The sequence below is a fragment of the Mobula hypostoma genome, chromosome 15 (genome assembly GCF_963921235.1).
Source record: "Mobula hypostoma chromosome 15, sMobHyp1.1, whole genome shotgun sequence".
Taxonomy (NCBI): domain Eukaryota; kingdom Metazoa; phylum Chordata; class Chondrichthyes; order Myliobatiformes; family Myliobatidae; genus Mobula; species Mobula hypostoma.
In genome coordinates this window covers 70049706-70061994 of record NC_086111.1, presented here as the reverse complement: position 1 = coordinate 70061994, position 12289 = coordinate 70049706, and the positions used below count along the sequence as shown (strand labels likewise).

Here is a 12289-nt window from a genome sequence, read left to right as displayed (position 1 = left end):
TGGATTGGAGGAATGGGGATTGAAGGGGCAGTGTGAGGCGAAAGGGTTGTGGATTAGAGTAAGGGACAGAAGGTGCAGAGGGAGAGGATAGAGGTGGGGTGGGGTAGAGGTGGTAAGAGTTTGGGTGTTGAGGAAGAAAAGTGTCAAAGTTCAAGGTAAATTTATTGTCAAATTAAGTATGTGTCCCCATATACAGTATTACCTTGAGACTCATTTTCACTGTAATATCAGAGAATGTATACAGTATACAACCTGACATTTTTACTCTTCACAGACATCTGTGGAACAAGAAATCCCATGCAATGAATGATAGAAACGTCAGAGCCCCTAAGACCCCCTTCCCCTCCCATGCATAAGCAGCCATAGAAGCATCAACTGTCCCCCTCCCCTTCACTTGTGCCAGCAGAGCTCTACCCCCACACCCCCCTCCACCATGCAAGCAATAGCAAAAGCCCCCCAAAAGAGACCTTGGTCAAAAACTATAGTCCATTAACCCAACACTTTGGTATTTCAGACAAGCTCTCTTTTGCAGGCATTTACAGGAAAATAAATTTGTGAAAAACTATACATAAACAAAGACGGACAAACAACCAGTGTGCAAAGGACACCTTTCGGCCCATCTGTTCCATGTTGTCCAAGATCGGAATTGGAACCTGAATCAGAGTCGGGTTGATTATCATGAAATCAGTTATTTTGCAGCAGCTCTGCAGCTGTAAACCCAAGTGGTTGTGGAATCAGTTTCGAGGTGAATTCTGAACTGATTCCACAGGGTAGTTGTTATGTTTCGTAACTTCAAAACATTAAATTAATTCAAAGGAAGATATGGAGCCTGAAATGGTGCTGTAACTTTGCCTTTACTTTAAGCAAGGCACCCATGTATCACGTGGTAGTGTGATGAAGTATGCAGTTATCGTATTTTTACATATAATCTGTTATGAATTATTTAAATGAACAAAAGCACTTAATCAAACAATATGCATACAAGATTATTCAAATATTACAGAAATGCCAAATACATAACACTAGTGGCTTGGTAAGCTGAAGTGGTTGAAGGCGGGGGGGGTGCGGTATTGCTGAGTGTGGAGAGTTCAGAGGGAAGGGGGAGAGAAGGAGTGTAGAGAGAGAAGGGGGAAGTACATGGAGGAAGAAGAAGAATTGAGAAACAGGAAATGGAGAGTATGGAAAATGGGGAAGATTGTATTTCCTGGGGCGAAAGAGATTGAGAGGTAATTTTCAGAGGGGTGTATTAAACTATGACGGTGTAGATAGGTTGAATGGACTCGGTCTTATTCCCAGGGAAAGAGAACCAACAACAAGAGGGCATAGATAGATATATTATTCATTCATCTTGAAGGAGCGGTGTCTCAGGAGGGCGGCATCCATCATTAAGGACCCCCATCACCCAGGACATGCCCTGATCTCATTGCTACCATCAGGGCGGAGGTACAGGAGCCTGAAGGCACACACTCAGTGATTCAGGAACAGCTTCTTCCCCTCTGCCATCCGATTTCTGGATGGACATTGAACCCATGAACACCACCTCATACTTTAAAAAATTTATTCCTGTTTTTGCACTACTTACTTTAACAACTGTTTAATATACAAATCTATACTTATTGTAATTCAGTTTTTTCCCTATATTTATCATGTATTGCATTGTACTGCTGCCACAAAGTTAATAAATTTCATGACACGAGGAAATCTGCAGATGCTGGAAATTTAGGCAACACACACACACAAAATGCTGGTGAACGCAACAGGCCAGGTAGCATCTATAGGAAGAGGTACAGTCGACATTTCGGGCCGGGACCGTTCGTCAGGACTAACTGAAAGAAGAGATCTCTTACTATCTCTTCTTTCAGTTAGTCCTGACAAAGGGTCCTGACCCAAAACGTCGACTGTACCTCTTCCTATAAATTTGACGACATATGGGGGGTGATATTAAATCTGATTCTGATTCTGATCTTTGGGTCCCTTATTTAAGAAAGGATGTGCTGACAGTGGAGAGGGTTCAGAGGAGGTTGACGAGATTAATTTCAGGAATGAAAGGGTTATGAAATGAGGACCAATTGATGGCGCTGGGCCTGTACTCACTGGAATTCAGAAGAATTGTGGGGGGGGGTTCATTGAAACCTATCGAATGTTGAAAGGCCTCAATAGAGGTGATGTGGAGGGGAAGTTTCCTATGGTGGGGGAGTCTAGGACCAGAAAAGAGGGACATTCATTTAGAATGGAGATGAGGAGGAATTTCTTTAGCTAGAAGGTGGTGAATCTGTGGAATTTGTTGCCACAGGCAACTGTGAAATCAAGTCATTGGGTATCTTTAAGGCAGAGAATGGTGCGAAAGGCAAAAAACATCCAGTGAGTGGCAGTTCTGTGGGTGAAAACGCCTTGTTAATGAGAGAGGTCGGAGGAGACTGGCCAGACTGGTTCAAACTGACAGGAAGGCGACAGGAACTCAAATAAATTCGTCTTTGAACAGTGGTTTGCAGAAGAGATTGTCTGAATGCACAACATGTCGAATCTTGAAGTGGATGGGCTGCAGCAGCAGAAGACCATGAACATACACCCAGTTGTCCCTTTATTGGGTATCTCCTGTACCTAATAAAGTGGCCACTGAGTGTATGTCGGTGATAATAAGCCTGTTTCTGATTTGGATCTTGGGCTGAAAGGCTTGTTTCTGTGCTGTAAAGCTCTATGAACAGAGGGGAGGGTGAAATAAGAAAATGGTCGATGGTGGAGGAGGGGGAGATGGGGGGGGGTGTGATGGATGATGTGAATCGCAGAGGTCATGGCTCTTGGGCTCATTGGCCTAACGTCAGCCAGACCTGTGTGGCTGAAGGTGGGACTTTAAATTTAAAATTCATCCGTAAGACTATAAAAGACCGTAAGATATAGCAGAAGCAGGCCATTTGTCCCGTTGATCCTGCTCCATATTCGATTGTGGCTCTAATAATTGCAAATCTTTCTTACTTAAATGGGTTGCCACGGTAGCCCTGCAGTTAGCGCGACGCTGTTATGGATGCAGACTGGAGTTCAATTCCAGCGCTGCTGGTAAGAAGTTTGTACGTCCTTGCCATGAGCACTTGGGTTTCCTCTGGGTGCCCTGGTTTCCAGAGTTGAAAGTCAATTGCCCTGTGATTTAGACGAGGGTTCAACAGGTGGGCTGCTGGGCGGTGTGGCACATTAGGCCAGAAGGGCCTATTCTGCCTGCATCTCTAAACAAAAAAAAATAAAATTAAACTTTGCTCATCTGCAGAAGGTTCAAGAAGCAAGTTTAAAATGTCTTTCCCAGCAGACGTGCGATGCTCTTAAACTCTGAGAATGAAGTACAACCTTTCTGGCGTAACCTCATAAACGGAATTATTTTTAAAGCTTTGGGTGTATTTTAGACTTACTATTGAACAAGGTTCACCAATACCCTCTGCATAATATTTGAAAGATATTTTCTGCTTTTTAGTTTTTCGTATTGACAATATGACTGTGATTATCTTTGCATTTAAAGTAATTTTCAGTGGTATTGATCAATGTGTTTAAATCAAGAAATATTTTTTTAAAGAAAATTCCATATTAGAATTTGGGTTGCAACTTGCAGTCTGATTGCTGTTATATATAGCTAGGGTTCTTTAGACTTTTGCTCAGTACTGTATTTGTCAATGTGGAGTGGAGAGCGAGTTTGTAAATCTGCCGAGAGCAAAGGATGTTGGGAAAGGTGAGGGTAGAACTTTGCGGGAAGGGGGTGGGACAGATGGCAGAGAAGGAGTGCCAGGCTGGGGGGGGGGGTTGGTATTGTGGGTGCAGACACACCCAACCCTGAGACACCAGGCCAGATCATTTGATTCCAAACAATTGGTTTATTGATCATCACAGGATGTCTCTCTGGTGCTTCCTGCTCCCTCCCGTCTCCCTTCCCCTTTTCCCAAACATGATTCCCCACTCCCTGCCCCCTTTCCTCTCTCAGTCTGCAATACAGACTCAGATCAGAATCGGGTTTATCACCACTCCCATGTGTCATGAAATTTGTCTTTTTATTTTGCAGCAGCAGTAAAGTACAAAACATAAAGTTACTACAGTACTGTGCCAAAGTCATAGGCACCCTAGACCTACCGGTATGTGCCTATGACTTTTGCACAGTACTCTATGTGGTTAGCTGTGCCTGGCTTTGTGTGAGGATGCCTAGATTATTGTCGCAAACACGAGGAAATCTGCTGATGCTGGAATTTCAAGCTACACACATAAAAATTGCTGGTGAATGCAGCAGGCCAGGCAGCATCACTAGGAAGAGGTACAGTCAACGTTTTGGGCTGAGTCCCTTTGTCAGGACTAACTGAAAGAAGAGATAATAAGAGATTCGACTGTACCTCTTCCTATAGATGCTGCTTGGCCTGCTGCGTTCACCAGCAATTTTTATGTGTGTTCCCAGATTATTGTGTACAGTTTTGTTTATCCAGTTCAAAGTTTAGCAGTACAAAGTGCATAGTAAAATTATTATCAAAGTACATAATATCACCATATACAACCCTGAGATTTATTTTCTTGTGGTCATACTAAATAAATCCAATAACCACAATAGAATCAATAAAAGGCTGCATCTAACAGGGTGGGCAACCAGTATGTAGAAGACAACAAACTATACAGACTATGTAAACACAAAATAAATAGAAATAATAATAATAATAAATATAAGCAATAAGTATCTGGAACAGGGGTTCCCAACCCGGGTTTCACAGACCCCTCGGCTAATGGTCCATGGCATAAAAAAAGGTTAGGAACCCCAGATCAAGAACGTGAGTGGAAGACTCTTTGAAAGTGAGTCCTGTTGTAGAAAAGGTGCCACTTGCTGGAAAGTGTGCAGAGGGTCTTGCCATGACTCGAGGGTCTGAGTTGTAGGGAGAGGTTGGACAGGCGAGGGCATGATTCGCTGGAGTGAGGCAGACGGAGGTGTGACCATGCAGGCCTGTAAATGGGTAGGGTGTCACAGTTACGTAGCAGATAGTGTAATGCTTTGCAGCGCCAACAGTTGGGGTTCAATTCCTGCCGCTTTCTCCCTGTGGCCACATGGATTTCTAAGTTCAAAGTAAATTTATTATCAAACTAGATTTACATCACCATATACAACCCCAAGATCATTTTCTTGTGGGCATATTCAATAAATCTATAATAGAGTAATAACCATAACAGAATCAATGAATGACTGCACCAGCTTGGGCATTCAACCACTGCGCAGAAGACAACAAACTGTGCAAGTACAAAAAGAAAGAAGTAATTGTAATAAATAAATAATATTGAGTACAAGAGATGGAAGAGTCCTTGAAAGCGAGTCTGTTGATTGTGGGAACATCTCAATGATAGGGCAAGTAAAGTTGAGTGAAGTTGAGTTGAGCCACAGTTTAACAATAAGGGGTAGGCCATTTAGAACGGAGTTGAGGAAAAACTTTTTCACACAGAGGGTTGTGGAACTGTGGAATGCTCTGCCTCAGAAGGCAGTGGAGGCCAATTCTCTGGTTTCTTTCAAGAAAGAGTTAGATGGAGCTCTTAAAGATGGCAGAGTCAAGGGATATGGGGAGAAGGCAGGAAAAGGGTACTAATTGTGGATGATCAGCCATGATCACAGTGAATGGTGATGCTGGCTCGAAGGGCTGAATGGCCTACTCCTGCACCTATTGTCTGTTGTCTGTTGTTATCCCCTTTGGTTCAAGAGCCTGATGATTGAGGGGTACTAACTGTCCCTGAACCTGGTGGCATGGGTCCCAAAGCTCCTGTACCTTCTTCCCGATGGTAGCAGCGAGAAGGGAGCATGTCCGGGGTAGTGGGCGTCCCTGATGATGGATGCAACATTGCTTCATGTAGATGTGCTCAGTGGTTGGGAGGACTTTTCCGGTGATGGACCAGGCCATATCCACTACTTTTTCCTCCCACATTCTAAAGACGTATGACATAAGTTGTGGACATGCTGTGTATGCGCTGGAAGCACGGTGACATTTGTGGGCTACCCTCAGCACGCTGGGCTATGTTGGTCATTGACACAAATGACATTTTTCACTGTAGATTTCAATGTCCATTTGATAAATAAAGCTAATCTTTAAAAAAAAAATCGAGGGACATAATAAAACACAGAAAATGCTGGAAGAACTGCAGGTCGGGCAGCATTAATAAAAATGAATAAGTAGTCGAATTTTGGGCTGAGGCCCTTCATCTGTCCTGTTGTTTCCGGCAATTCCTCTGGTTTCTGAAGGGTGATTAGGGATGAGTAATAAATGCTGGCATTTCTTGTAGCATACCATAAAATATATGGTCAGGTTTTTCATGGGTCCTGATGAAAGGTCTCAATCTGAAACATCAAATGTGTGTTCTCCTCCATAGATGCAGCCTGGCCCGCTGCGTTCATTATTTTTATTTTTATTTAGAGATACCGCACAGCAACAGGCCTCTCCAGCCCAACAGCGCCACACTGCCACATTACACCCATGTGACCAATTAATCTACTAAGCTGTTTGTCTTCTTGGAAAGTGAGAGGAACCTGGGGCACCCGGAGGAATCCCCTGCCATAATGCCAAGAACATACAAATCCCTTACAGATAGCCGCGGGAATTGAACCCCTGTCGCTGGCAATGTTGTGTTAACCGCTATGCTAACCGTGCTGCCCCAGATATCCTCCAACATTTTGTACACTGAGTTCCTCACGCATTTTGTGTCTGTTGCGCTCTCCCCATCACTGAACTGTTCCCACACCTATGGTCTCACTTTCAAGGACTCTTCATCTCATGACCTCGGTATTTATTGCTTATTTATTTATTTATTTATAATTACAATACAGATACTAATGTTAGGATGCTGTTAATTGACTATAGCTCAGTGTGTAACACCATCGTTCCTACAGTTCTGATTGAAAAACTGGCCCACGGTCCTCCCCTGCAAATGGATCCTCGACTTCCTAACCAGAAGCCCACGGTCTGTGTGGATTGGAAATATCATCTCCACCTTGTTGACAATCAACACTGGTGCACCACAGGGATTTGTGCTTAGCCCACTGCTCCACTCTCTCTACACCCATGAATGTGTGGCTAGACAGAGCTCAAATGCTATCTATAAATTTGCTGATGATACAACCGTTGTTGGCAGAATCTCAGAAGGCAACGAGAGGGCGTACAGGAGCGAGATATACCAGCCAGTTAAATGGTGTCGTAGCGACAACCGTGCACTCAAATTAGCAAGCTCAAAGAGCTAACATGGACTTAAGACAAGGGAACACAAACCAATCCTCAGAGGGATCAGAAGTGGAGAGAGCGAGCAATTTCAAGTTCCTGGGTGTCAGTATCTCGGAGGACCTAACCTGGTCCCAACGTATCAATGCAGCTATAAGGAAGGCAAGGTAGTGGCTATATTTCATTTGGAGTTTGAGCAGATTTGGTCTGTCACCTAAAACACTCAAAACTTTCTACAGATGTACCTGGAGAGCATTCTGGCTGGCTGTATCACCATTTGGTCTGTGGGTGGCAACTGCACAAGATCAAAGTAAGTTGCAGAAAGTCGTGAAAATTAGTCAGCTCCATCGTGGATACTAGCCTGCACGGTATCCACGACATCTTCAAGGAGCGGTGTCTCAGGAAGGCAGCGTCCATCATTAAGGACCCCCATCACCCAGGACATGCCCTCTTCTCATTGTTACCAACAGGAAAGAGGTACAGAAGCCTGAAGGCACACACTCACAGTGATTCAGGAACAGCTTCTTCCCCTCTGCCATCCGATTTCTAAATGGAAATTGAACCCATGAACATTACCTCACTACTTTTTATTTCTGTTTTACACTATTTATTTAACTTTAGCTTTAACTTCCATAATTTAATTTGACTTTAATTTACTGTAATACAGTTTTTCCTATATTTATTATGTATAGCATTGTACTGCCGCTGCAAAGTTAACAAATTTCACAACATATGCCAGTGATACTAAACCTGATTTTGATTATTTATTTATTGTTATTATTTCCTTTTTCTTTGTATTTGCATAGTTTTTGTCTTTTGCACGCTGGTTGTTCACCCTGTTGGGTGTGGTCTTTCATTGATTCTATTATGGTTCTTGGACTTACTGAGTATGCCCCAGTAAAATGAACCTCAGGGTTGTACATGGTGCGGGAGGAGAAGATGGCGGTGTGACGCAGCGCACATAGTTCTTCGGTGAAATGATATCGTATTTGTAAGTAGGATGCCATGCACAATTCTGAATTGATGGAGACAGACGTGAGAAGGCACAGAGGAACATCTGGAGAAATTTCTGAAATGCCCGGTTCGCTGCTGCTGCTACTGTGCGATCGAGAATCTCCGGATGGAAGGCCCCAAAATCCCCGGCTTTGCCTGCTGCTGGCGACCGAGGCTGGGGTCAAAGCGTTCGGCAGAGATGGTGCTCGGTACTCTGTGTCGGAGGGCTGATCAGAGCTCGAAGTTTTCGGACGACTCAGAGTCAGACTGTGGTTGGGCATGGCAGGGAGAGTTTTCTTCCTTCTCCCGTCTGCGTGAGATGTGGGACATTCGAGAAACTTTGAACTTTTTTTTTACTGTGCCATGGCCTGTTCTTCATCAAGTTATGGTATTGTTGCACTGTTGTAACTATATGTTATAATTATGTGGTTTTTGTTAGTTTTTTCAGTCTTTGACTGTCCTGTGTTTCTGTGATAACATACTGGAGGAATATTGTATCATTTCTTAATGCATGCATTACTAAATGACAATAAAAGAGGACTGCGTGTCCTCATAATCTAATCTAACATACGTAGCTTGATTGTAAATTTACTTTGAAGTTTGAACTCTGAATCTGCAGATTGTGGTCATGGGGTTCTAGTGGTGGGCCACACCTCATGGTCAACCAGCAATGAATTTTGAATGTAGGTGAGATGTTATCATACCCACTGCGGTCTGTGTCAGACTTATGGAATAGTCTTGCCCTTGGGGGGGGGGGGGTGGAGTGACCTCGGAAGTGGAACAGAGTTACTTTGGAGTCACCACAAAATTCTGAGAACATGGGAAACAGAGGCAGAAGTCTGCCATCTGGTTCTGTGAACCAGTTCTAATTTCATAAAGGCCATGGTTGGTCCACCTCCTCGTATTCTAGAGATCCAGAATAGCCTAGTGATCTGTCCCACTTACTTCTGGATGCACACAATGACTGCCACTACATTGAGAGTGGAGAATTGCAAAGGTCACCGCCCTCTGAGGGAAGGGATTTCCAAAAAGGGCTGACCTCGTCTCCTCAGACTATGGGAGGGGCGTGGTGAGGGTTGAGGCGGTGGGAGGGAGGTGCTGAGTGTTGAGGAGATGCTGAGGAGGGAGGTGCTGAGGGTTGAGGAGGTGGTAGGGAGGAGGGAGGTGCTGAGGTTTGAGGAGGTGCTGAGGAGGGAGAAGGGAGCTGGTGAGGATTGAGGAGGGAGGTGCTGAGGGTTGAGGTAGGAAGGAGGTGCTGAGTGTTGAGAAGGTGGGAGGCAGGAGGGAAGTATTGAGTATTGAAGTGAGTGGGAGGATATTGGTGGGAGGTGGTGAGGTTTGTGGAGCTGGGGATTGAGAATGGAGGAAGTAGCTGGTGAGAGCTGAGGAAATTGGGGTGAGAAGGGAGGTGGGAGGAGGGAGCTGGTGAGGATTGACCTTGTACTGAGGAGAGAAGTGGTGAGGGTTGAGGAAATGGGAGGGAGGAGAAGAGGGTTGAGGAGTGAGAAGGAAGCTGATGACGATTGAGAAAGTGGTGAGGAGGGAGGTACTGAGGGTTGAGGAGGGTGAGGATTGAGGAGGTGGAGGTGTGAAGGGAGGGGTTAAGGAGGAAGTAGATCAGGGTTGAGGAAGGAGTGGTTGAGGGCTGAGGAAGGAGGAGAGGGTTGAGGAGGTGATGATCTGAGGAGGGAGAAGGAAGCTGTTGAGAACGAGGGACTGGAGCTGAGGAAGGGGAGGATCGGGCTGAGGAGTGAGAAGGGAGTTGGTGAGGATTGAGGAAGGGGTTGAGGAGGTAATGAGGGTTGGGGAGGGAGGGGGTGAGGCTTGATGAGGTGGAAGTGTGGAGGGAGATGTTTACTGTGGAGGGAGGGGTGGGTTGAGGAAGGTGGAGGTGAGGGGTGAAGTGGGAGGGAATGAAGGACGAGGAAGAAGGGGTTGAGGGTTGAGAAGGGAGGGGGTGAGGGGTGAGGATGGAGGTGAGGGGTGAGAGGCAAGGAAGGAGGGGGAGAGGGTTGAGGGGCAAGGAGGTGGTGCCAAAGGTTCCTTAGTGTGGAGGAACTTCCGTAACGAGAGATGTTGTGTTGAACTGACAGCATTGGTGGAACAATAAACCAGAGAGGGAACAGTGAATGGGATTGTGAGCAGTGGTTGCTACCTACACCCTGAGCATTGTGTAGGGGTAACCGTCATCACAGGCTCTGTGGGACGCCAAGGGCCTATTCTTGTGTGTACTGTTCTATTAGGTCAGTCACCTGGAGGGTGGGGTGATGTGTTGGGAAGGGTTTCGGAAGCTCCCCTGAACCCGAGAAAGGGGGTGGAATGACAGGGTTGCTATGGTGATGGTTGGGTTAATGACGACTGGTGTTTCTTGCCTGTGTAGGTGAGTCGTGTGCCAGTGGAGAGCTGTGAGCAGTATGAGAGCTGTGAACTGTGTCTGGGCTCCAGGGACCCCCACTGCGGCTGGTGTGTCCTGCACAATGTGTAAGTACTGGCTGCTCCTGCCCCCTTTCCACCCTCTGACCCTCAAATCCTTCCCCTGATCCTCAACGCTTCCCCCGACCCTCAGCTCCTGCCCCGTCTCTCAACTCCTCCCTTTCCCTTGTCCACACCCTGTCCCTCAACTCCTCCCCATCCCTCAATTCCTTCCACTGTCCCTCACCCCTTCCCCTGTCCCTCACCCCCTCACCCTGCCCCCTCTTCCTCTCACCCCGTCCCTCACCCCCTCACCAGATCATTTCACCAGTCATCCCCTCATGCCACCATATCCCCTCCCTCTAACTCCCTCCAGCAACTCGCTCCTCACTCCCCGCCTTCTCACTCTGACACCCCCCTCCACCCCATTGCTACATGCCCCATTTTAACTCCTCCTCCCTCCACCCCACATCCCCACACCTACCTCCTTCCTCCCTTCTCTCTCCTCACCCACTGTGGGAAAACAGCTGCCCGCTCCATCCATACCTCTCATAATTGTATACATCACAGAACAGCGGTCCCCAACCACCGGGCCGCAAGGCATGTGCTACCCGGCCGCGAGGAAACGATATGAGTGGGCTGCACCTTTCCTCATTCCCTGTCACGCACTGTTGAACTTGAACATAGGGTTGCCAACTGTCCCGTGTTTGCTGGGACATCCCGTATATTGGGCTAAATTGGTTTGTCCCATACGGGACCGCCCTTGTCCCGTATTTTTCCCACTAAGGTAGAGCGTTCCTATGAAACCTCTCATGTCGAAATGGCGTAAAGTGAAGAAGCAATTACCATTAACTTATATGGGGAAAATTATTGAGCATTCCCAGACCCAAAAAAATAACCTACCAAATCATTGCAAATAACACATAAAACCGAAAATAACACTAACATATGGTAAAAGTAGGAATGATATGATAAATACGCAGCCTATATAAAGAAGAAATAATGTATGTACAGTGTAGTCGGGAAGATTAAGCCAAAACTGATTTGTGTGAAAAAATCGGCAGGTACGCGCATGTGCACGGTTGGTAACCCTAAGTGTAAAAGACACGTTGAGGTGAGTTTCACCCTACTTGAACAACCCCCTACCCCGGTCGGCCAGTCTGCAAGGATATTGTCAATATTAAACCGGTCCACGGTGCAAAAAAGGTTAGCGACCCCAGTCATAGAACACAAAACACTTACAGACTTTTCAGTCCATGATGTTGTGCTGACTTTTTAACCTATAACGAGATCAATCTAACTCCTCCCTCCCACGTAGTCCCCCTCCATTTATCTATTATCCATGTGCCTATCTAAGAGTCTGGCCCCCTATACTTAAAATTATTCACCCTCAAGTTAGCCATTTGGTGGAAAGTCTCTGCCTGTCCTCTTGACATCTTGTAACCTTCTAACATCTTGTAACCTCTATCAAGTCGCCTCTCATCCTCCTCTGCTCCAAAGAGAAAAGCACCTAACTCACTTAACCTATCTTCAGTAGACTTGCTCTCCAATCCAGGCAGCATCCTGATAAATCTCTTCTGCACCCTCTCGAAAGCATGCATATACTTCCTATAATGAGGTGACCAGAACTGAAAGCAATACTCCAAGTGTGGTCTGATCAGGATTTTATAGAGTTGCAG

General features: G+C 45.8%; 1 protein-coding gene across 4 annotated transcripts in view; it reads left to right on the top strand.

Moving 5' to 3' along the window:
• The window catches only part of LOC134356953 (plexin-A1-like), a 462148-nt gene that overhangs the window by 215720 nt on the left and 234139 nt on the right, over positions 1 to 12289 (top strand). For all 4 annotated transcript variants that reach the window (XM_063068230.1, XM_063068229.1, XM_063068231.1 and 1 more), the window contains exon 5: positions 10579 to 10679. In XM_063068230.1, coding sequence (XP_062924300.1) covers positions 10579 to 10679 — 101 coding nt within the window. The remainder of the gene's footprint in view (positions 1 to 10578; positions 10680 to 12289) is intronic.